The sequence below is a fragment of the Heterodontus francisci genome, chromosome 6 (genome assembly GCF_036365525.1).
Source record: "Heterodontus francisci isolate sHetFra1 chromosome 6, sHetFra1.hap1, whole genome shotgun sequence".
In the NCBI taxonomy this organism is placed as follows: domain Eukaryota; kingdom Metazoa; phylum Chordata; class Chondrichthyes; order Heterodontiformes; family Heterodontidae; genus Heterodontus; species Heterodontus francisci.
In genome coordinates, this window is record NC_090376.1 from 26,318,902 (window position 1) to 26,345,483 (window position 26,582).

At 44.3% G+C, this 26,582-nt stretch overlaps 1 protein-coding gene across 1 annotated transcript in view; it reads left to right on the top strand.

Moving 5' to 3' along the window:
* Positions 1–23,915, top strand: part of p4ha3 (prolyl 4-hydroxylase, alpha polypeptide III) — a 67,412-nt gene extending 43,497 nt beyond the window's left edge. Inside the window, exons 8-13 of the mRNA XM_068032799.1 lie at positions 9,239–9,303; positions 12,626–12,785; positions 13,433–13,495; positions 15,666–15,734; positions 21,243–21,339; positions 23,330–23,915. Coding sequence (XP_067888900.1) covers positions 9,239–9,303; positions 12,626–12,785; positions 13,433–13,495; positions 15,666–15,734; positions 21,243–21,339; positions 23,330–23,400 — 525 coding nt within the window. The 3' untranslated portion in view covers positions 23,401–23,915. The remainder of the gene's footprint in view (positions 1–9,238; positions 9,304–12,625; positions 12,786–13,432; positions 13,496–15,665; positions 15,735–21,242; positions 21,340–23,329) is intronic.
* Positions 23,916–26,582: the final 2,667 nt, after the last annotated feature.

Here is a 26,582-nt window from a genome sequence, read left to right on the forward strand (position 1 = left end):
AAATTTTCCTGGATACAAGGGGCTGAATTTTATAAGCCCACCGTCAAAATCGGCAGCAGGTGAAGGACGGGCTGCACCCCAAAGAGTTGCTGCGATTTCAAGCGCAGCGGCTAATTTAAATAGCCAGAGCAGGGAGGGCGCCCACCCTCCCCCCCCTCCCCCCCCCCCCTCCCCCCCCCTCCCCCCCTCCCCCCCCCTCCCCCCCCCTCTCCCCCCTCTCCCCCTCCCCCCCCCCTCCCCCCCCTCTCCCCCCCCCTCTCCCCCCCCTCTCCCCCCTCCCCCCCCTCTCCCCCCTCCCCCCCTCCCCCTCCCCCGATCATGTGGAGCGGGCGGGCTGTCCGTCCCCAACAATGGCGTCAGCTGCCTGTGGGCAGGTGCTGGCGCCATTTTTAAAGGGCTGTCAGCCCTACCGGGACTTTAAATATTTAAAGTGACAGTGAATTAAAATAAATAAATATATTTCTTTTACCCCTCTTCCACCTCCCCCAATATCAATTAAATTAATTATTTGCCCTTCCCCTTCCGAAACACTTAACTTCACAACCTGACCTTTCCCCCCAAACTACACAAACTTTAAACTAAACCCTTTCCACCATTCTCTACACCCATGATGTTCATTTGACTATCCCCCACCACGCAGTGAGAAACTTACCTCCTCACCCCTCCCCACCATTGTTGTGCCTCATTTCCTGACACGGGGATCCGAAAGTGCGGCAGTGCCGGCCACCGTGTTGAAGATCGTGGCAGGACTTTGGGAGGGGACGGGAGACTCATCTATTCTGGTAAGTTAATTTATTTAAATATTAAAATGGCGGTCCCGTCGCTGAGCGGCAGGGGCGCCGCCACGAGGCCTCGTCGTCGCCGGCAATATCGGGCCGGGACCTGCCAGCATCAAAGTCCACGGCGGGCCTCATCCGGGGCAATCTTCATGCCCACCCCACCATGGATCCCAACGTCAAGGGCTCTATAAAATCCAGCCCAAGGTGTTCAGGAAAGATAGGAAAGGGAGAAAAGGGGGAGAGGTGACAGTATTGATTAAGGAGAGTATTACGTTGTGCTGGAGGAAAAGGTTGGTCCCAGAAGGGTTGAGGACAGAATCAATATGGCTAGAGCTAAGGAACAAAAAAGCGCAGTTACATTGCTCGGTGTCGTCTATAGGTCACCATTTTCTAGGAGTCTCGGCCGCGGTACCCCATCCACTCCTGGCACCAATTCTGCCGGAACCCAGTCCGGCCCATGCCAGCCTGCCACACGTGACACGACCCCGCCATTCCTTCACCTCCCTGTGTCCCCCTCATACCCAATGGTCACAACACATTGACCATCTGACACATTTTACTTGGCTGGTAGGTGGCAGAGACTCTGGGACATGCACAGCTTGATAAGAAAATCTTTGTAATGGTTTTGTATATTTTTCTTTTCTTTTGGGCCTCCTTATCTCGAGAGACAATGGATACGCGCCTGGAGGTGGTCAGTGGTTTGTGAAGCAGCGCCTGGAGTGGCTATAAAGGCCAATTCTGGAGTGACAGGCTCTTCCACAGGTGCTGCAGAGAAATTTGTTTGTTGGGGCTGTTGCACAGTTGGCTCTCCCCTTGCGCCTCTGTCTTTTTTCCTGCCAACTACTAAGTCTCTTCGACTCGCCACAATTTAGCCCTGTCTTTATGGCTGCCCGCCAGCTCTGGCGAATGCTGGCAACTGACTCCCACGACTTGTGATCAATGTCACACGATTTCATGTCGCGTTTGCAGACGTCTTTATAACGGAGACATGGACGGCCGGTGGGTCTGATACCAGTGGCGAGCTCGCTGTACAATGTGTCTTTGGGGATCCTGCCATCTTCCATGCGGCTCACATGGCCAAGCCATCTCAAGCGCCGCTGACTCAGTAGTGTGTATAAGCTGGGGATGTTGGCCGCTTCAAGGACTTCTGTGTTGGAGATATAGTCCTGCCACCTGATGCCAAGTATTCTCCGAAGGCAGCGAAGATGGAATGAATTGAGACGTCGCTCTTGGCTGGCATACGTTGTCCAGGCCTCGCTGCCGTAGAGCAAGGTACTGAGGACACAGGCCTGATACACTCGGACTTTTGTGTTCCGTGTCAGTGCGCCATTTTCCCACACTCTCTTGGCCAGTCTGAACATAGCAGTGGAAGCCTTACCCATGCGCTTGTTGATTTCTGCATCTAGAGACAGGTTACTGGTGATAGTTGAGCCTAGGTAGGTGAACTCTTGAACCACTTCCAGAGCGTGGTCGCCAATATTGATGGATGGAGCATTTCTGACATCCTGCCCCATGATGTTCGTTTTCTTGAGGCTGATGGTTAGGCCAAATTCATTGCAGGCAGACGCAAACCTGTCGATGAGACTCTGCAGGCATTCTTCAGTGTGAGATGTTAAAGCAACATCGTCAGCAAAGAGGAGTTCTCTGATGAGGACTTTCCGTACTTTGGACTTCGCTCTTAGACGGGCAAGGTTGAACAACCTGCCCCCTGATCTTGTGTGGAGGAAAATTCCTTCTTCAGAGGATTTGAACGCATGTGAAAGCAGCAGGGAGAAGAAAATCCCAAAAAGTGTGGGTGCGAGAACACAGCCCTGTTTCACACCACTCAGGATAGGAAAGGGCTCTGATGAGGAGCCACCATGTTGAATTGTGCCTTTCATATTGTCATGGAATGAGGTGATGATACTTAGTAGCTTTGGTGGACATCCGATCTTTTCTAGTAGTCTGAAGAGACCACGTCTGCTGACGAGGTCAAAGGCTTTGGTGAGATCAATGAAAGCAATGTAGAGGGGCATCTGTTGTTCACGGCATTTCTCCTGTATCTGACGAAGGGAGAACAGCATGTCAATAGTCGATCTCTCTGCACGAAAGCCACACTGTGCCTCAGGGTAGACGCGCTCGGCCAGCTTCTGGAGCCTGTTCAGAGCGACTCGAGCAAAGACTTTCCCCACTATGCTGAGCAGGGAGATTCCACGGTAGTTGTTGCAGTCACCGCGGTCACCTTTGTTTTTATAGAGGGTGATGATGTTGGCATCGCGCATGTCCTGGGGTACTGCTCCCTCGTCCCAGCACAGGCATAGCAGTTCATGTAGTGCTGAGAGTATAGCAGGCTTGGCACTCTTGATTATTTCAGGGGTAATGCTGTCCTTCCCAGGGGCTTTTCCGCTGGCTAGGGAATCAATGGCATCACTGAGTTCCGATTTGGTTGGCTGTATGTCCAGCTCATCCATGACTGGTAGAGGCTGGGCTGCATTGAGGGCAGTCTCAGTGACAGCATTCTCCCTGGAGTACAGTTCTAGGTAGTGCTCAACCCAGCGGTCCATCTGTTTGCGTTGGTCAGTGATTATGTCCCCCGATTTAGATTTGAGGGGGGTGATCTTCTTGATGGTTGGCCCAAGAGCTCTCTTCATGCCATCATACATTCCTCTGATGTTTCCGGTGTCTGAGGCCAGCTGAATATGACTGCATAGGTGTTGCCAGTAGTCGTTTGCGCAACGCCTAGCTGTTCTTTGTGCAGTACTTCTGGCTGCTTTAAGTGCTGCGGATGTTAAATCGCTGGGGGCTTTCTTGTAGTTCAAAAGTGCAATGCGCTTAGCGGCTATGACAGGTTCCAGCTCTTCATTATGAGATTGAAACCAGTCTGCATTTCTCTTCGCACTTTTGCCGTAGGTGGTCAAAGCTGACTCATAGATGGCGTCTCTGATGTGGGCCCACTTGGTCTCAGCATCCCCTGTGGGAGTGTTTTGAAGGGCTGTTACAAGTGAATTTAGAAATTTTTGTAACAGCTGTGGGTGAGAAATTCTGCTCGTGTTGATGCGCGGGTGGCCCTTCTGCTTGGAATGATGCAACTTCTTTGGTCTGAGTCTAACCTTGCTGCACACCAGGGAGTGGTCGGTGTCGCAGTCCGCACTGTGGAAGCTGCGTGTGATTTGAACACTGTTTAAGGCGGCTCGCCTTGTGACAATGAGGTCTAGCTGGTGCCAACGACGTGATCTTGGGTGCCTCCATGAAACCTGGTGACAGGGTTTAGTGTGAAAGAACGAGTTGGTGATGCAGAGGTTATGATAGGTACACAACTCAAGCAGTCTCTGCCCGTTCTCATTCATCCTTCCAACGCCATAGCGCCCAAGGCAGGAGGGCCATGAGTCATGGTCGGCCCCAACCCTGGCATTAAAGTCCCCCAGCAGGAATAGGTGTTCGGTGTTGGGGATGCTGCTAATGATGTTATGGAGTTGTTCATAGAACTGGTCTTTAGCTTCAGGTGCGGAACAGAGTGTTGGAGCATAGATGCTGAGTAGGTGTACTGGACCAGAGGTGGTGAGCAGTCGGATGGACAGTATGCGTTCCGAGCCATTTGAGGGAGGCTCTATCATGCTGAGCAAGGAGTTTCTGATGGCGAAGCCCACTCCATGCTGTCTTGGTTCTTCAGGATCCCTGCCCTGCCAGAAGAAGGTGTAGTCTTGCTCTGCTAGAGAGCCACTCGCGGGGAGGCGAGTCTCCTGAAGTGCTGCAATGTCCACATTGAGTCTACTGAGCTCGTTGTTAATGATGGCGGTCTTCCGAGAATCGTTGATTTGTGTAAGGTCTTCCGACAGGCCAGGACACATAGTTCTGACGTTCCAGCTTGCAAAGCGAAGGGCTGGTACCTTCTTTCCTTTTTTCATGTTGTTTGGTGCGGTGTATCAGTCCACCTTTCGGGCAATGACCCTGAGCTCCAAGCACCCATTGAAGCAGGCAGACTGTGGCGGGACAGAACCTTATTGACCGGGGGCTGCCCGGTTTGAGGCGGGCGGTAGCTGTCCAGTGAGGTGCAATGACCTCTCCCACCGACAAAGGCAACCCGTGGCGCCCAGTTTCTACGCCAATTTATCTGGACTTATAACCCGTAACTGCTGCCTTCCGTGTTGTTTCAGTCGCTGTGAGGCAACTATGGAGTGACCTCTCCATGGCGCATGCCTGGGCAAATTTATGGAGGTTGAGAGTTGCCCAGTCGTCAAAACCCCCCTCTCGGCCTTTCTGGTGGGGTCCAAAGGAGTGCAGGACACGACGTTTGGCACCAGTATGGCTGCAGGAACTGCCGGAAACATGCCAAAGGTGACACATGACCGCCTACGGGGTTCCGCTCCGGATTTTCTGTTAGGGTTTACTCCCTTAGCCTTGGTCTCTCCCGAGACGCCCACAAGGCAGTGGGGTATATTTACGTAGATGTGATATCAGCACCGCCTTTAAGACAATCAAATTGCTGCATGGGACCTGGCTCCAAAGCAAATGTATCTCAAACACTTGCAGGTTGGTAGGTAAATTGGCCATTATAAAATGCCCCTAGTATAGGTAGGAGGTGGGGATGTGGTAGGAATATGGGATTAGTGTAGGATTAGTGTATATGGGTGGTTGATGGTCGGCACAGACTCGGTGGGCCGAAGGGCCTGTTTCAGTGCTGTATCTCTAAACTAAACTAAACTAAACTTCTATCATGATTCATCACTTAAATAACAATATTGCAAATGAAGGGGATAAAACCTAATAAAATATGTTACGAGAGTAGAAAAAACAATTGTTGGAAAATACACTGACCAGGGATCCCTCATAGTTTAGCACTATCTGTGTGAAGCGCCTTGGAATATTTAAATACATTAAAGCTATATAAATATGTTGTTGTTGATATTGAGTCATACAGACTGAGAATGTCCCAGATCCAATGCCAGGCTGCATCAAATTAACAGGACAATACAGGTAACCTCAATGTTCTCAGGTTGAAAATCACCCACTCCTGCATGTATGGCAAAAGGAGGATCAGACTTTATTGTGAGGCCGTGGAATCAAATATCCTATAAGGTGTCACAGCTTCAGGTTCATGCAAGGAAAACAACAAACTGAATGAGGAACTAGAGTTGCTGATGCAGTCTGTGAAAACATATCCATCCTGAGGTGGGCATTAGGGAAGTAAGCTGAGGGGAAAGTGGTGGATTGCATTGGTAATAGGACATTTATTAGCTCCAACAAACTGATTAACTAATCCTTGTGGAGTGATTTATAATTTCATTGATTTCTAAAAACTCTCTGATTTCCATTTTCTCAGATTCCAGTGTCACTGGTGACTGCCACTCTTAAATTAAAATTCATTAGCAAACATCAGGAAATCTCATTGTTCAAAATAAGTGTCTATTTTGACATCTGTTCCTTGAATTTCCTACTGCTGAACTATTACCGATGTTTTTGTTGATCTGTCATTCCTGTTGTAAAAGCTTCTTAATGGGATATGCACAATGGTGTATAAAGAGGTATAATTAGAGTACTGCGTATTGCTGAAAAAAGAGACATGCTGTTAAAGCTTTTTGTCTTGCACTCATCTGGGTAGATGCAAGAATGCCAAATTTCAAAGGGAGCAACAATTTATACTGCATGAGAAAAGGGCGCTGATTGATTGGCAAGTTGACTCTGATTGGTTGAGGCACTGCCGGGGGAATGCACCAGGGAACTATTGTCTGACACATTTTCGTTTACTTCAAAAAAGGCACAAAACCTGTTTCTTTTGCTTGCAGAGGACAGGTCCCTGAGTATGAATATATGTAGCTTCTAGCAAGCATAAGTGAACCACATTGCGAGCCTGACTGATAATCTTAAATTGGTTGTTAGTGTAATTCTTGGAACACTCAGGATTGTTCAGCAAGTGCTGTCCAATCACAGAATCACATCTAATATTAGACATTGTGTTCTGAGTTTTACAAGCACAGGCTGGTTGAGTACAGTCAGTACTCTCCTTATGAACAGGTGAAGGGATGTGCTGTTTGATGCAATCCACCAGTTGTTGGGACGTACGGCCTTGATCATTGGAACACTTTACATGCTGTTTTCTCAATATAAATGTCAATTAAGCAAACACAGAGATCTAAGAACCAGAACATTAAAATGCTGGAAATATGTCAGAACCTTGACGGAATGTTCAAGCCTGCAACATGAACTCAGTTTCGCTCTTAACAAATGCTCCCTGACCTGCTGAGTGCTTCCAGCATTTCTGTTTTTGTTTCTAGTTTCCAACATCTGCGATATTTTTCGTTTTGTTCTTGAGTTGATCATAAAATGATCTAGCATGGAAAGAGGCCATTTGGCCCATCGTGCCTGTGCCAGCTCTTTGATAGAGCTCCCTAACTAATCCCACTCCTTGGTTCTTTTGCCATAGCCTGCAAAAATGTTTCCCTTCAAGGGTTTTTCCTATTATTACACTTACAGTTACAAGTTGCTTGAACCATTTCTCAAATGTAACGGACCAGTAATTCATAACTGATATTAATTAATCATTTGGTTTCTAATGAGTGAAATGATGCCATTAATTGCCAGTATACGGTTGATGAGAATTAGCTCTAAGTACCCAGGAATGAAAGCACCAAATTCATCTTTGACAGCCAATTCTCAGCAGACAGAAATGATAATTTTTGTTCACCAAAATTATAACTAAAACTAAAATTATTTCAAATCTAAAACTGAACAACTAGAATTACAGATAATAAACTAATGATAAATAAAAGTGAAACCATTTTGTGAAGCCAAAACCATACTGCTAGTAATGATTCAGCTAAATGCGTTTTGCAGCCTTTTATTCTTCCTAACTATAAATGTGTTTCCCTCATCACCATGGGCTACAGGATACACCAGTAGAATTGGAGGTTTCAGGGAAATGATATTGTCTGGTTTCCAATACTGTGACCTGATCTGGCATGACTCAGAATTTCTCCTTTCAAGGCAAACAATGTGCTTTGCTTTAATTTGAAGTTAAATCGATAATATCAGAAATTTATTTTGTTAAAGGTACTGAGCTCTGAGCCAACACGGATTGTGGCACTTATATTTTTTGACCTGAAGGTATTTAAACAAATATATACATATATTACACTATAATGTAAAAGTAAAAATAAAGTTTCGCTGGTAATGTACACTGTCTGAAATAGTATTGAATGACATAAATTAGGTTCTGTCCTTGGTGGTGGTGAGTTAGTCAGAGTTGGGGCAACATTAGGGAGCCTACAATTGGACTCAGCTCTCCTGGGTTACAAAAGAAAAAAAAAATCATCCATGTTTCTTGCTCCTGCTTGTGATCTAGTTAATCCTTGCTGACAAAGTTTGTGTGTGGGCATCTGGTAAGGGCAGCATCAGGCTTGGCTGTAATCCCCTCTGCACTACCAGGTGAAAAACCTACTTGAAATGTATGGCTCATTTGGATGATGAACTGGAGGGCTATGAAGCACTGTGGAGCCAAACCTAATCAAAAAATAACAACTTGCATTTATATAGCACTATTAATGTAAGCTACTGTCCCAAGACACCTAAAAACAATGGAGATGATTGTAAAAGAAATCAGGAAGATAGAGACAGGTTAATGGAATGAGCGGACAGAATAAGTAAGGTGGTACATTTTAAAGAATAGAAGAAGTGGGAATCTACCAAAATGACCAAAGCTTCTTCAGACCAATGTGTATAAAACAGATAGGGGCAGGAATATCAGTCAAACTTTGGATCTTCAGTAATTCTAACTACATTATCCTGCTAAGTGATATCTGAAATAGACACACCATGAAATGGCAGGTTTTAAGTTTGTTCTTGCGATTCCCTATAGGATGAGGTCACAATCTCAGCCTTACCACCTTGAGGAGATGCTGAGCAGAAATAAGACTGAAGAGACTCACTGGGTGAATCAGCCGAGCACACTCTGCCTCATCCTCTTACCTTCTGTTACAGTGCAGCACTGACAGAAAACTGAAAGCAGGACACCTGCCTTCCTGTCCTTCGTATAGTACTTGGCAGGAATAATAGGTAAAAAAAAAAGAAAAGATATGAATGTAACAGAATTCCCTCCAATAATGCTCAGTGCCCGTTTCTCCTCCGTAAAGCATTGGCACATTCACTATGTTAAAGTTACTATTTAAACGCAAGCTAATGTTATTGTTCAGATATTACATACTGATCTTCTTGTTGAGTTCATGGTACACTTACTATGAAGGCATTACTGGCTGACAGTAACTGAACTGAACTGTCATCTGTTTTCTTTCTCAAAAATAAGAAAATAGGCAGATGAGAAACTTTAAAGCAGAGTATGTTTATAAATAAACCATTTTTAAAACGCTCCATTTGTGTATGTTCGGTGACACTGACTGTCCAATGTTTAAGATAATTTAGCGTAGGAATTTTCACATTGATTGCTGAATGAACACAAGTGCAATGACACCTTTTTGTTGGGTCAACAGTTGCAGAGATCAGTGGTGGCCTCGGGGGAGAAGCAGGCTACAGTGGAATATCGGATCAGTAAAAGGTAATATCTATCAGCGGAATCCTGCAGCTTCCCAGTTGTAATAACACAATTACATTCCTTACCTGTCAGTGGGTTAGTCTGTCTCTAATCTTTGTCTTTATTTTGATTTTACTCTGAATTGGCTCAGATCAGCCTTTGGCTAAAAAGCCATCTTCCTTATTTAAGTTTAATATATGCAATCATCCCGGCTGAAGGATTTTTAATATTCTTCCTCTAAATCAGTCCTATCTTCTTCCACCTCACCTGTAGGTCAGATTGAGTAACAAAGACCACTGTAGTTCAGTCCCATTTGGTCACCATGCCAAACACTATCTAGGAAATGTAGTCAATTTCTTCCATTTTTTCTATTAATTACTTTTAATTTTAAAAAGCTGTAAAGTTCAAATTTTTGTGATTCTTTCACAATCACTGCCAATTTTGAAGTGGACATTGCATGAGGTTGAACAGGGAAATATAGTAACAGATTTCATTAGGACATAGAAAGACTGGTGAAATAGGCGGACGCACAGTAGATGCAATTTAATGGAAAGAAGGATAAAGTGATGTATTTTGGTAGGAAGAATGAAGAAAGGCAATATGAACTAAATGGTACAATTTTAAAGCATGTGGACTTTGAAAATAGCAGGACAAGTTGAGAAGGCTGCTACAAAAGCATCTAGGGTTCTTAAATTTATAAAACAGAGACACCCACCCATTTTCTTCTTTGGCCTCCTTATCTCGAGAGACAATGGATAAGCGCCTGGAGGTGGTCAGTGGTTTGTGAAGCAGCGCCTGGAGTGGCTATAAAGGCCAATTCTAGAGTGACAGGCTCTTCCACAGGTGCTGCAGAGAAATTTGTTTGTCGGGGCTGTTACACAGTTGGCTCTCCCCTTTCGCCTCTGTCTTTTTTCCTGCCAACTACTAAGTCTCTTCGACTCGCCACACTTCAGCCCCGTCTTTATGGCTGCCCGCCAGCTCTGGCGAACGCTGGCAACTGACTCCCACGACTTGTGATCAATGTCACAGGATTTCATGTCGCGTTTGCAGACGTCTTTAAAGCGGAGACATGGACGGCCGGTGGGTCTGATACCAGTGGCGAGCTCGCTGTACAATGTGTCTTTGGGGATCCTGCCATCTTCCATGCGGCTCACATGGCCAAGCCATCTCAAGCGCCGCTGACTCAGTAGTGTGTATAAGCTGGGGATGTTGGCCGCCTCGAGGACTTCTGTGTTGGAGATGCGGTCCTGCCACCTGATGCCAAGTATTCTCCGGAGGCAGCGAAGATGGAATGAGTTGAGACATCGCTCTTGGCTGACATATGTTGTCCAGGCCTCGCTGCCATAGAGCAAGGTACTGAGGACACAGGCTTGATACACTCGGACTTTTGTGTTCCATGTCAGTGCACCATTTTCCCACACTCTCTTGGCCAGTCTGGACATAGCAGTGGAAGCCACCCATTTTAATGTAGAGGAAAGTCATAGACTGGCGAGAATAGAAGTAAAAAGCCTATGTTAACCCAAAGCACTTTATAGAGGTCACCAAGCAGAGGTGGGAAGGTATGGCGTGGGAAGCAAAGGTCTAGTCAAAAAGGTAGTTGTGGAAGAGGCTGTTGAAGGAGAGGAGGAAGATAGTGGCAGAGTTAGAGATCCCTTTCCAGAGTGTTGGACCAAAACAACATAAGCCTTTACAGCCGAAGATGGCGTCAAGAGGGAGGATTCAAAGAACGGCAGAATTGATGACTGCAACATCTGCAGAAAAATACAGTGGAATCATTTCAGAAATAATTAATTGGCTGTGAAGGACTTTGGGAAGGTGCTATACAAATGCAAGCTCTTTCTTTAACCAGGAACCATTTCATCACTAGCATAAGTACTGATGGCTGAATTTTCCCAGCCCAAGGCGACAGGCTGGGAGGAGGGAGGGCTGATAATATGGCAGGGGAATCAGGAGGGGAGCCCGACATCTTCCTGCCACCATGACGTAGTACCAGTGGCAGGAACCTTAGCGGCACAGCCGCCCACCAGACGGCCAGTTGAACCACTTAAGCCAATTAAGGACCATTTCCTGCCCCCGCCAGCATTTTGCCAACAATGGGAGAGCCCATCGCCGCCTGGGGAGACCGCCAGGTAAACCCTGGCAGCCTCCCAGTGGGTTCCCAGGTTGGGGGGTGGAGGTTGGCCCTCCTTTATGGCCACCCCATGGCCCACGGCAGGGGCAATGGCTACCCCCACAGCTAAGGCACCGCTGCTGGATTATGTCCCCCCACCCTCCCCCCGATCACTGGGGCCCGCCAACCAGGCCCCGTCTTGCTCAACATAACTTACCTCGTCTTCAAGACCGCCTCGGCATTGAGGGACCCTCTCCTTCATGTTGCAGCTTCAATAGTGGCCACCTCTACTGGTGGTGCTGCTGAGATGCTAACCCTCTGATTATGCTGGCACCTCTGGGAGGCTGGCCACCATCGACAATTAGACGGTGGTCTTTCGGGGCGGCCTCTTAATTGGCCACCACCAGTAAGTTGCCACCCCCCGTTCCCACTGCCCGCTGGCACGGGGTCGGCTCCCGCTTTTCAACATCTGAGAAAAGTCAGCCCATAGAGTCATAGAGTTATTACAGGACAGAAGGAGGCCATTCAGCCCAATGTGTCCATGCTGGCACTCTGTAGAGCAATCCAGTCAGTCCGTTGCTCTATCCCTGTAGCCCTGCAAGTTTATTTCTCGCAAGTGCTCATCCAATTACCTTTTGAAATCATTGACCGTCACCACTTCCACCACCCTCATAGGTGGCGAGTTCCAAGTCATTACCACTTGCTGCGTAAAAAGGTTCTTCCTCACATCCCCCTGCATTTCTTGCCCCAAACCTTAAATCTGTTTCCCCTAGTCCTTGTACCATAAGCTAATGGGAACGGCTTTTCTTTGTCTACTTTATCTAAATCTGTCATCATCTTGTAGACCTCTATCAGATTTCCCCTCAACCTCCTTTGCTCTAAGGAGCATAACCCGAGCTTCTCCAACCTAACCGTGTAGCTAAATTCCCTCATCTCTGGAACCATTCTGGTTAATCTCCACTGCACCCTCTCAAGGACCTTCACATCCTTCCTAAGGATCACTTTTTAAACAATTCATGTCTTTTTCCTTCAGTCTTTGCTGAGTTTTTCATATTTCATTGGTGTTACTTTGAGATTTATCTAAGGTTTACCATTTATAGTCCTTACTCTTGAGCATTTTTATACCCTTCAGCATGGTTCTCTCACTAACTACTATGCTCGCAATATAGTGGAAAATATCATTAGTTGCTTATTCTTCTCAATAAACAGGATCATTTTTTATATGTTATTTCCCAGTGCTTGGCTCAAAGACACTGTGGATCCCGTGATCAGCAAGCTGGAACAGCGAATTGCGCAAATTACCGGCTTAAATGTTCAACAGCCTTATGCAGAATATCTCCAGGTGGTGAACTATGGGATTGGAGGTCACTATGAGCCACACTTTGACCATGCAACGGTAAGTACTGTAGTTTGTTTAATTACGGTTTGTATTACAGCATGTAGGTGTGTCATACCGTGTTATAGTGTGTCGCAGTTTGCATATATACTATAGCGTATTGAAGTGTAGTATGTTCTAGTGTATTAGAGCATGTTCGACATGTTAAAGTGTATTACAGTGGATGATTATATATTAGGTCCATTGCAGAGCTTGTATGTTATGTGTGTGCTACAGTACATGTATGACATACTTTATTAGTGTATATTATAGTACATGTAGCATGTTGCGGTGTATGTTATATATTGCGTTATGTTACAAAAGAATGTTGGCTCATATAAACTAAACAGCAGTCACATTTGCACATACTGCTTATAAGATAATTATAGATGAAGTATTTTTGTCACTGCTGTACAGTGGTAGATGTAAATTAAAATTATTTTAAAAGTTCTCTGGCTTGAGGTAAGAAAATAAATACTAAACCTCCCTTTTTGTAAACAGCTAATAGCTTGTAGAGGAAGTTTTACTGAAAGGTATAAACTGTGCCTGATATTAGCTTTAGGACTTTGGTTTGGTTCACTCACTCCTTGTCACATATAATTGATATACTCCATCAAGTAATGTTCAAAATAATTGTTCAAAATTGATTTCTTTCTGTTTTGCATTAGTCACCTAGCAGTCCACTGTATAAATTGAAGTCTGGAAATAGGGTGGCCACTTTCATGTTATATGTAAGTATTGATCATATAGTTTCTGTTGACGAAAATGCCATCTACTTGGAGATGATATGTGTTTTGTTTTCCCTTCTTTTGGGACGTTGACATTTCTATTTCCCTTATTTATGCTCTTGCCCCAGTGCTGTGTATTATTTCTCCGAATATGAGAGTAGAGGCAGTTTTCCAATGGAGTTTCACAAGGATCAATGTTGGTGACAATGTTTTGTAAATGATTAGAGAAAGGAATATTGTCCAAATTTACAAATGACACCAAAGTGGGTGTGGCGGCTAATGATGCTAAACAGTTTGCAATAATCCAAAGGGTTTCGACAGGCTAGGTCAGCGGGAAGAGAGGTTGCAGACAGAGTCCAACATGGAAAAGTGTGAAGTTATGAGGTTAGGTAAGAGAAGTAAGAATGCGGAGTTCTGACTAAATGGTTGTGTGATTGAGGTAATGGGATGGTAACAGGAAAGAGGTCTGGGGTTTGGTGCATAGATTGTTAAAACTGTTGGTTCAATGTTCATAGGAGGTCAAGGAAGTTATATGACTAAGGAAATGATTTCAAAGTTTTACCTGTCCTTGATCAGGAGAACTGTATTACAGTAATGATATAGAATAAATAGAGGGACAATGTCTATGGTGATAATTTTTAACTTGTGGAGCTAAGTTATGGGTAAATATTGTCTACCTTGGGATTTTATTCTCTTAATAAGCAGAGGATGAGGATGAGAATGGACTTGACAAAGGGTGTTAAGATTTTCAGGGTGTGGAGAAATAAGATCCAGGACAGTTCTTCTGTCAGGATTTCAAGACTAAATGATAGTTTTAAGGGAAGGGTATAAAAAAAGCACAAACAACACATTTTCAATAAGATGATGAAAGAAATTTGTGAATGGGGGCAAAAGGAAACAATGGCAAGTTTTAAAAGAAGACTCTATGAGTTTCTTTAAGTTAATGGCATTCAGGGTGATTATTACCAGAATTACAGCATGCAAACTGAGGTCCGGAAAGGTACGCTAAATGAACCAATAGACATCTTCCCCCGAATCATTGTCATCTTCTATAGAGGACCTATCATGTATAACATTCCATTCACAGGATTTTCTATTTTGTGCCTCTCAAAAATAACAACAGCTTGCATTTATAAAGCAATGTGTAACATCCTAAAGCTCTTCCCAGGTGTGATTATCAGACAAGTTTTGACGCTGAGCCACATAAAGAGATATTGGGGCAGGTGACCAAAAGTTTGGTGAAAAAGATAGATTTTAAGGAGCAAATTGAAGGAGCAGAGAGAGGCAGAGAGGTATATCGAGGAAATCACAGAGCTTAGGGCATGGGTAGCCAAAGAAATTACCTCCAACAGTGGAGCTATGAAAATTAGTGAAGATCTCAGCTCTATCTAACGTACAAATTGATGGCAGATTCAGTGGAGTTCATTTTGAAACTGGTGCTCAAATTTCTGTCAATTCTGAAAGTTGCCCAACTAGGGTAAAGATGGTTTGCAGGTGGCGATGGTGTTCACAAGTGCTGCTGGCCTTCCACAGCCTACTGAAGAAGTTAAAAAAGAGAAAAATCTGCTAGGATTATGCATGTGTGTGTTCAGTTGCATGCAGATATAGATACCCGAGTATAGTAGCTAAACATAGTCATTTTCTTGTTCTTAAACTCAAGTTTTCTTCAGCCATTTCAAGTGCAATAGCCAAAGTAAGAAGGTGGAAGCAATTGTGTGTTACGAATTCAGGTCTGACATAAATAGTTTCTTGAGTTCAGTGGTGTCTTGCTCCCACAACCGTCTTAATTTCATGTGAGTTAACTCACATTGCCCTATATCTCTTGGAACACTAGCTGGCTCTGGAAGAGTAATGATAGAACCACATTGTGATCTAAACCAGATATCTGTGTCTTTTGTATATGTTTATTTAATCCCTCTGAAGGCAGGCTGAGTTAGCACTGGAAGACATGCAGTTTTGTTCAAATCATTAAGTTGCTTTAATCCACAGTAAAGGAACAGGTATGATCAGTCGCTTAAATCAAGCAGTGCAATTTGGTTTGATGTAATGATATAAAAATAACAAACATGCTAAACTAGTTAAGTGGGTTATCTTGTCCCTTCATAGCCATGAGACTAGTATAACATTTATGGTGAAGGAGTTCTCATAAGTCCAATCTTGTGTTCTGTTTTAGCTGAGCGCTGTGGAAGCTGGAGGGTCAACTGCTTTCATTTATGCTAACTTTAGTGTTCCCGTTGTCAAGGTGAGTAGAATTTATCTTGTTCTGATTTTGCCTTAACTAGTTTAGTTGTTGATATTCATTATATTAATAGATATTTTTATAAATGTGTATTTGTCTAGTGAATCGCTGAGCCATACAGACCAGGTGACCTCAACCAGGTTAGCAGTTGGAGCACTGGAGTTCATCCTGGGTTAGAGACAGTAAAATCAGACTGTGTGCCATGATCATTATCCAGTAATCCCTGTAAGTGTGTGCTCATTAGTTGAGGGACAGGAGTGGGCTTGCATGCGATGCCCTCCATAGTCGAATAACCTACAAGGTTCAGAAATTAATAATGGTCATGCAACCCAAATACTGGCGGATGACCAGTATACCTGTGGCGGATGACCTGTGCCCCAGCAAGGAATCAACAGCTTTAGGAGGGAGAGGGGGAACAGAACATTTGTGAGAAAAACTGATGAAATCCCCCTTTTCAGTGCATTCTCTTAACCTGTATTTAAACAGGAGTTAGTCTCAATAATTCCATGTTTAATGGCCTGTGTTACACATCAGTTGATGCTAAAAGTCAAGAGAAAGCTTAGTTGTTCCTCTAAATTTTATCTGACATTCCAAGTATAATTCCACAATAGGCTTACCTAATAGATTAGGTTTCATTTTTGCTTACCTCTGTAATACCTTGCATGATAATGATATTTTCTTGCTGTGATTTACTCAATGGAGAAATTAAACTCTTAATTATCAAACTGAGCAGCAATCTCTGTGGTTCTCTTTTACATAACAGAGACCTGATAGGCAATGCAACATTGCAATTTCTCACTGCTTACCTGAGATAATACTGGTAGATCAGTCGAATGGGTGCGAGTCTGGGAATAACTTTCACAAAAACAAAATGTTGGCTCAGTGGTAGCACCTTTCCTTGGAGCCAGAAGGCTGAGGATTCAAGTCCTACTGTAGGGGCTGAATTTTCCAGATCGCCGCCAATTTTGGTAGCGAGCTTCAAAAGCGGCGGTGCGCATGTACGAGAATTACCCCATGGAGCCACTGCGATATTTAGCATGGTGGCTCATTTATATGGATGGGGTGGACCACCCCCCCCCCCCACCCATGATGTGGAGGGGGTGGGCATTCCATCCCCAGCAAAGGTGTCTAGTGCCACTGCGCAGGTGCCGGTGCCATTTTTAAAGGGCTTCAAACCCTTGCATTTGCATTACATTTTTAAGGGAACAGTCATTAAAACTTTAATTAGAAAAATTTAATAAATGATTCAAGCCCCTCTCCCACCCCCGCCCCCCATGACTAAACACTTTATTAATTGCCCTCTACCCCCCAAGAAAACTTATCTTGTGTCCTGACCTTCCCCCCCACCCCCGAATTTTATTAACTTTTGCCTTCAGCCCCTTCCCACTATCCCTTCCACCAGTTGCAATAGTTTTCCCCGCTCCCCTCTCCCTCCTGCCCTGAAAACTTACCTCCTCCCCTCTCCCACCAGTGACCTGCATTGGATCTCCAATCGGAGATCCGAAGGCGTGGGAGCTCCAGCAACCAGCCGGAATATGGCAGCAGGATGGCCGACGGAAGCAGGTAGGTAATTAATTCATTACTTAACATATTTAAATCCTGCTCCCGTTGCCGAGCGGTGGGGGGACCGTCATGAGACCTTGCCGCCGCCAGTAGTATGGGGCAGGGCCTTCCCGGCGTCGAGGCGAGTGGCGGGCCTCTCCTAGAGGCATTCTCTGGGACCCCCCACCCCCCGCCCCCCCCGCCACTAACCCCGACGTCAGGGGGCAGGTAAAATCCAGCCCCAGGACTTGAGCACACATTGCATGTTGATACGTTAGTGCAATATTGGACGAGTGCTGTACTGATAGTGAAGTTCTTTCTGAGGCCCCGCCTGCCCTCTCAGATGAGCATGAGAAACTCTTTGCCATTATATGAAGAGCAGGAGAGTTCACCTGGTGTCCTGGCCAATATTTACCCCTAAATCAAGAATGCTGAAATTGATTATGGTCAAAAATCTCATCGCTATTTGTGGGCCTTTGCTGTACTCAAATTGGCTGCTGCATTTACCTACATTACACAATGGCTATACTTCCAATGTCCTTAATTAGCTGCGAAAAACCTGAGGTCATGAAAGGCAATATATAGATGCAAGTCTTTTATTTCTTATGATTATCAGTCAGTAATCTAGTTAAAGTAGTAACCCACTCTAACAGTTCAATAATATACATGTTGGAGCAAAGACAGGCTCCTCCTCATAGAGAATCATAGAATGGTTCGAGCACAGAAAGAGGCGTTTCGGCCCATTGTGTCCATGCTGACTTTCTGCAAGAGCAACTCAGCTAGTCTCAATCCCCTGCCCTTTGCCTGTAGTCCTGCAGCTTTTTTTCTTCAGGTGCTTATTCAATTCTCTTTTGAAAGCCACAATTGACTCTGCCTGCACCACATTCTCAGGCAGTTCATTCCAGATTCTAATCACTAGCATAGTAAAAACATTCTTCTTCTTGTCGCCTTTGCTTCCTTTTTGCAAAACACTTTAAATTGGTGTCCTGTGGCTCTGCACCCTTTCATCAATGGGAACAGTTTCTCCCTATCTACTCTGTCTAGACCTTTCATGATTTTGAACACTTCTATCAAATCTTCTCTGAACCTTCTCTTTGGAGGACAAACCCCCGTTTCTCCAGTCTAACCATGTAACTGAAGACCCTCATCCCTGGAACTATTCTCATAAATTTTTTCTGCACCCCTTCTGAAGCCTTCACATCCTTCCTAAAATGTGATGCCCGGAATTAGACACAATACTCCAGCTGAGGCAAAACCAGTGTTTTATAAAGGTTCACCACAATTTCCTTGCTTTGTGATTATATCCCTCTATTTATAAAGCCCAGGATCCCATATGCCTGTTCAACGACTTTCTCAACCTGCCCTGCCACCTTCGATGATTTGTGCACATATACCCCCCAGGTCTCTAGGCTCCTGCACCCCTTTTAGAATTATACCCGTTATTTTATATTGCCTCTCTTCATTCTTCCTACAAAAATGTATCACTTCACACTTCTCTGCGTTAAATTTCATCTGCTATGTGTCCGCCCATTCCACCAGCCTGTCTATGTCCTCTAGAAGTTTATCACTATCCTCCTCACAGTTTACAATACTTCCAAGTTTTGTGTCATCTGCAAATTTAGAAATTGTGGCCTGTCCACCCAAGTCTAGATCATTAATATATATCCAGAAAAGAGGTGGTCTTAATACCAACCCCACGATATACCTTCTTCCAGCTGCGGAAATTGGATCAGTGTGGATTTGACATCATTTTAGCATCCTCCCAAACCTCACAAGACAGGAGTGATACTGAGCTTTAAATGGGCCAATACCTCCGTGATTTCTGATGCCTGCATTCTGACCATGGGAAGTGCTGTTAGACAGTGTGGTGACCCAGTACTGGTCAGATCCATTTCACTGTGCTGTTTCCCAACTTTACACACTTCATCTGTATCTAATTTGTCACGGCAGGAGTTCTGTTTCTGGCGTAGTGATCTCATTGTATCTTTGTCTCAAACCTCTGCCGAATACACTGTGGGCTGAGATGATCTCTTGAATAGCCAAACAGGTCAACTTTAGAAATATTGTGGGGCTAATTCTAACAAGTCAGCATCCTGCCATCTGGCTATCCAATCTGTAATGCGTGCAGTGGAAAAATAATGTCACCTGAAACAACTTTTGTTATGCAGTGAAGTCCTTATTTATAGCTGCTGTTGTCTCCTTTTTCAGTTTTTATCAAATTAAACTTCTTCAAACTAATCCCAAATTCCTTATTGAATTTTACAGTATGCTAAAACACTCTGAAATAATGATAGATTACACCCTCAAAACATTGGTGAGAACTATCAAGTATTATTGGAACAAAAACAAGAAATGCTGGATTCACTCAGCAGGTCTGGCAGCATCTGTGGAAAGAGAAGCAGAGTTAACGTTTCGGGTCAGTGACCCTTCTTCGGAACTGGAGCAGAGTTAACGTTTCGGGTCAGTGACCCTTCTTCGGAACTGGGATGTTTCCAGCATCCGCAGTATTTTGCTTTTATTCAAGTATTATTGGAATAGCTTTCCTGCTTTGATCTGGTTGTATCAGTGGACTAAATAATAAAATTAAAACAACATTGTAAAAAAACAATTTAAACTTTGTACATTTAAAATTACTTGATTGAAATAATTTCCCCAAATCTGCCTGGTGTGACCTTTCCTTCACATTAGCCACATTCACACGCTGAAATATCTACATGTTGTGTAAAGTTTAGTGGACATTGACCTAGTGCAGATTTCCCAATGGCAGGACTGCTCTGCTAGTCACTCAGATCTCACTGTACTCCCAGGATGTTACATGTGCAAAATATTTACTTCTACTCATATTTTCATAACCTAGCCAAGAACTGGAAATAGCTAATATACATACAGCTGTGAAGTTAGAGATTTCATTGAAATTAAATCTATTTATTCATAGAAACATGCACAATGTGAAGCAAACTGAGATCTCCCTTAACTCGCATTTCAAAGGTTTTTAAGTTGCATGTTCTTGCTTTTGGTTCATCTTAAATCAAAAGCTTTTATCAGTACCTGCTAATCCCTACAAACCCCATCTGTCGAATGGCAGGCTTTGAACTACCATGGCAAGAGTGGTCCTTGCTAAACAGGTTCAGGACAAGCCAGGGCTGCTGTGCAGCCAACCTCCGCCGCTGGAGCCTCAGTACAAACCCCTTATGCATTTGTGTAGAGACACAAACATTGCTGCACAGGAGTGTCTCCTCTACAGACTCAGCAAATGAGGAGGCTATTGCTTGGCTCCAGGGATTCACATTCACTACATAAATAAATAAATAAATAAAATCCCTACAAATTAACCCATGTTCAGTGTCATATGGCCAACTGCATTTCAGGTCTCAGGATTACTCTGAAGACCATGATGGCCTACAATTTGAGTAACAGCATATCTTCTACTGTAAGTTTGCACTAATGCCATTTTGTACAATGCAATGACAGACTTATTTCCTGTGTATGGGTCCCATTGCTTTCTTGGGTCGGGTACTAAATGTCTTCCCGTGGCTACAACTTGCCATGCGATGACTAGCACCCTCCTCCCCCACACAGCTAGCACAGTCCAGGTCAGTCCCAGTAACAGTGAGATTCTTTGTGATTGTTTGCCTCCAAATCAGGTCTCATGACCCAAAAGAATGTGACAACGTTCCGACAAGATCCTCATGGTGCTTCAACTGAACTATTGAATTTTTAAGCTTCCAAAACATTTTTCTTTTTTAACAGGATATTTTACCTACAGCATTTATTTACAGTTATTAAAAGTAAAATCATTTCAATTTATGATGCTAATTGTGACAACTTACTATGCAAAAGAAAGCAAACAAGATGGAAAGGTAGATCATCTTATATATTCTATTGTACAAAAAATCATCAGCCCTCCTCATATTGCAAAGCTTACATCTGACAAGCATTAATTATAAGTTGTTCCTTCTTTTTTTTTAGAATGCAGCTCTATTTTGGTGGAACCTTCACAAAAATGGACAAGGCAATGCAGACACCCTCCATGCTGGCTGCCCAGTGCTCGTTGGAGACAAATGGGGTAAGTGGACAATTAAAGTAATCATGAATCAATAGTTCTGTACAATCTTTAAAATGACAGTGCACAACATAGATGAGCACAACATAACAACAAAAACAAACAGATGAGATTGAGAAAGTTGTTTAAAGTGGTAAGTTGATTAGGATAGCAAAAAAAGATGCCAGTTACATGATTGGCAACACAGCCTTGTTGTCTAGTCAACAAGTATTTCTGTAATAAAAATAATTAAAAAATTTTAAGAAGTTAATCCACATGAAAATTTTGCAGTAATTCATGTGTGCATATATTATATCTGATGCAATATAAACTTTTTCCAATGATTAAATTATTTTGCCAAATGATACACTCCCTTTATCTAGTCCACTGTAGTCTCTGATGGTTTCAGTTAAAGGCCTGCTCAAGTCACAAAAAAAAACAACCCGAACCTGATGGAACCACATCGGACCAGAGCCCGACCCGGCCCAAGTCCCTCCATTTTCCCCCCGAGCCCGATCAGACCCGAGCTCGAGCCGCCCCGCCCCAACCCTGACCCCCGACCACCGGAATGTTCCCTTTACTTACCTTCCGACTCCCAAGCTGCCGGAAGCCACAGCATGAGCATGACGACGTCATAGAGACGCTCACACGCTCACTGCGCAGACTCAGAGTTTCCCTGCTTGACGTCCCGAACTCGCAGCTGAGGTAAGTTTTTAACTGTTAATACTTACCTTGTTGTGTGTGTCCGGCCCAACCCGGACCCAGCCCGACTCAGACCCAGCCCGACCCTGACACATGTCGTTGTGTTCGGGTCGGGTAGCAGGCCTTTAGTTTCAGTGATCCCAAATCATGGTGATCAGATTTCTGGTGTATGCCACCTGTATTCTATTCTTAGCTTATTTTTATATATTTCTCCATGAATACAAGTTTGATTACATCTAGAAAAAGTGTGAAACCAATTAAAGTGATTTGCACCTTTTCTTTGTGCTCTTGTTCATGATCACAGCTCCAAGATCACACCAGAAAGAAGTTTGATATTCCTGACTAGTTCTTATATTCTCTGCCTCATTACCACTTTTCCATTCTGGCCCTGACATTTACAGGAAGGCGGAGGTCCTGTTGAAATTAATGGCAAGACCTCATTAGAATTTTTTACTCCATTTCATGCCGTGCAGCTGGCCAGATTGGGGGTCTCACCAGCTATTGGGCAAGAAAACTGGGGATCAATGGGACAGTTCCCAGCACTGAAGAAGATTGAGTGTCATTGGAGGGTTTGGAGGTCTCGGAGTGCAGTGGAGATGGGGGGGGGGGGGGGGTGAAGGGATAGATCATGGGAAGAAAGTTCACAGGGTTGAGATTGCATGTTTGGGGTCTGAGAGTTCACAGGGGAGGAGAGTTTGCAGGGTGATCTGAGAAATTGTGGGGTTGGTCCGAGAGATCGTGGAGAGGAGAGATCATGGGGGTCAGTCATGCTTTGCCCACAAGCAGAGCTGGAAAAGCACTTAGCTGCTGGAACCTTATTTAACCATTTAATTCATTTGGATGCAAAAACGTCAGCATTAACAGGGAGTCAGTGAATTATGTGACACATAACCCAGACATCAGTCAACTAGGATATGGGAAAGAAAAACTAAAATATAGTATTCCTGATAAAAGTTAGAATTTATGCTAAAGAATAAATCATCCCATAATTTGAATTAAGCAGTATAAATAATAAAATGGGAATTTACTGCCAACATGTGCAATTAATAGGTCATTTGAATTAAGCAACTTGAATTAAGATGAGCAGTTTGTGTGGGGAATAAAATAAATACAATTTATATATATTTTGCTTTTTTAATAGTTCTTAACATTTGCTATTTTCACAATATTTCAATTATAAATGGTTAAGACTAATCGTTGCTGGTACTTTCTATCTGAATGTGCTGACGGTTTGTATGACTGGAATGGAGAAGTGCAGTTCTTTTAATATGAAGCCTTTTAACAATTGTATTTTCTTTAACAAAATTCTTAGTGGCTAACAAGTGGATCCGAGAACATGGGCAGGAGTTTCAAAGGAAATGTGGAGCTGACCCAGATGAATAAGCGACCTTTTTGTCACGGGGCCTCTTGGAGTACAAGAACCAGTGCTGTGCATGGAGAGGGGTAGCACCATATGTTTCTGAAATAATGACAGCGAACCCAAGTGTTGCCTGGACTGGAGTGAGGAAGCATGGCCCACAGCCAAACATACTTTAGCACTGACTCGAATCTGAGGAATGGAGCTGAGTGGTTGTTAACCCCAGGCAATGAAGTCCTTCATATGTAGAAAAGCTACACCCTCAGAACCAGGACACATTGCTGCAAATTTCCACTCACATGGTCGCTGACTGCAACTAGGCCATGAATTCCTGCCAAATGAGATTTAAAGTCAACTCCATCTGACATGGAAAAGCTGGATAAAGAGAAAAGGAAAATAAACTATCCTCAATTAAATGAGGATAGGAAGTTTTTTTGAATAAAAGTAACTCACTGAAACAGACTAAAACCCACACACCTACAAAGTGTTATAGCGCATCATGCATTTCTGAGGAGAATTTTCAAGGAGAATTAAATGTGAAATGAAGGGGAACTAAGTTTCTGTTTCTCTTGATTTTGAAATGCAGACAGTAATCTAAGATATAAGAACTAGACGTTTGCAGTCTGTAGGAGTGCAAATGTACATCTTGCACCTCATAATCCAATCGGATCTGTCTGACGCAAAAGCAATTACTGCGGATGCGGGAAATCTGAAATAAAAACAGAAACTGCTGGAAATACTCAGCAGGTCTGGTAGCACCTGCGGAGAGAGAAACAGAGTTAATGGGTTGAATTTTTCCAGCTTGTTGCCGATCTCGGCGGCAAGCTTCAGAAACAGAGTGGCACACGCATGAGAAGTGCTCCGTGGATCCGCCGCAATATTTGGCACAGCGGGTGGTTGGCCAGCTCCCTCTATGTCATCGGGGGCGGGCACTCCATCCCCGGGAATGGCGTCCGATGCCACCACGCAAGCGCCGGTGCCATTTTTAAAGGGCTTAAGGCCCTTCCGAATCATTTACATTTTTTAAGTTATAGGGGAAAGAAAATTAAAGTTAAAAATGTATTCAAAGTTTCAATCCCCTCTCCCACCCCCCCAATGACTAATCAATTTATTCATTGCCCTCTCCCCCCCCAATAAACTAATCTCGTGATACTGACCTTTCCCCATCAAAGTTTACAACCTTTAACCTTCAACCCCTTCCCACCATCCCCTTCACCAATTGCTTTGGTTTTCCCTGTTGCTTCCCCCCCCCACCCTGAAAAAGTAGCTGCTCCCCCCTCCCAACCAATGTTCTGCCTCGGATCTCCAAATGGCAACCGTCCAGAATATCGCAGCGAGATGACCGTCGCGATGAGGTATTTATTTCTTTATTTAAATAAATTAAAATGTTTTAATTAGGCTCCCATCGCCAAGCGGTGGAGGGGCCGACACAAGGCCTCGCTGCCGCCCATAATATGGGGCAGGGCCTTCCTGCATTGAGGCCCGTGGTGGACTTCTCCCAGAGGTATCTACCGAGCCCCCACCACCCCCCCCCCCCACCCCCACCCCTGATGTCGGGGGCTGGTTAAATCCAGCCCAACATTTCAGGTCTGTGACCTTTCATCAGATACAGGCGTATCAACCTGTCCAATGGCAGTACAGATCAGAAACAGGTGTAATGCGCTGTCCAATGGCAGTACAGATCAGAAACAAGTGTACTGACCTGTCCAACGGCAGCACAGATCGGAAACAGGCATACCAACCAGACCAATGGCAGTACAGATTGGAAACAGGTGTACCGACCTGTCCAGGGTGTAGCCTGAAATTAGTTTTAGGCCCATTTCCTAAATAAATCCAAGGCCTGTGGTAGTTCTAGGTCCCTTTCTCATAAAAAATTTTGAGTCACCATGCCATGTAGCATGCATGCTGTAGTCAGTTTTCAGGTCTAAAGTAGCCAAACCAGTGGTCCTTCAAGGGGCCGCTGAAGGCTGCTTGAAAAACGTAAGTAAAAATGTGGAGCCAGGAGGAGGAAGAGTGCTTTTCCTGGCTCCCCAACTAAACTGCATGCCACTGCTAGCCACCACGCCACCGTCCCCTCCGCCACCCCCCCCCCCCCCCCCCATCGAATCTCCTACCACTCTCACTCTGGATTTACTGTAGACCCAGCCCCCAGCATCCTTCCTTGTCAACTTTCATCCTCTTCAGGATTGGCGTTCAGTTTCCCGGAGCGCAACTAACTAGTTGGGCCCTCACGATGAAAGAGGACCAATATTGCCCGGTCCTCTTGTGCTTCAGTTTTGGTGAAGATCTGTTTACCTTGATGTGTCCATTTTTATCCTTCAGGAATATATTTATTTTGCATTCAATGCATCTTATAGTTGAAAACTTTCCATTGATGGTCTGACAACTTGATAACTTTCTGACCAGTTAATCTACGCCTTTGGTTCCAAAGTAGATCTTAACTTTTGGTTGTTCTCCATTCCTTTGCAGAGAATTTTCCACCCGTTTCTTCATTCTGGCACCAGGACAGTAACTGTACTACTTCAAACTCCGGGTCAAGCAGTCTATATCTCTGACTACAGAATCCCCCACTGTCATAGAATCATTGATTCTTACAATCGAAAGGGGCCATTTGACCAATTTGCAGGCTGCTTGATAAAACTATCCAGTTAGTCCCCCCACCTTGCTCTTTCCTAATAGCCCTGCAAATGATTCATTTTCAAGTATATATCCAATTTCCTATTCTTGTAATCCACCTTCTCACCTTCTTGGTAGTCCCTTTATTCGTTGTGCCATAATCTTGCACAGGGCCACTACCTACTAAGTTACTGGTTACGTCTCTGAGTCCTGTCTCCCTGTGCTGAATCTGGGGATGATCACCCACTTCTCACTTTCTACATTATCTCTGTGTCCTGAACTGTCTAGTGCTGCCTTTTGGGTGACCATATTCCAGAGTATCAGGTATCGTCTGAAAATATAGTATTAGTTACCACATGTACACTGAGGATGCCCAAGTCTACCTCACGACCACTTCTCTTGACTCCTCCACTTTTTCTAAATTGTCAATGGCTTCAGTCCTTGCCATAAACTCCATTCCCTAGTCACCAACTCCATCCCTCTCCCTGGCAGTTGTCCAAGGCTGAACCAGACTAGTCACAACCCTGGTGTCATATTTGACACTGAGATGAGCTTCTGACTACATATCCGCACCATCACTAAGACCGCCCAT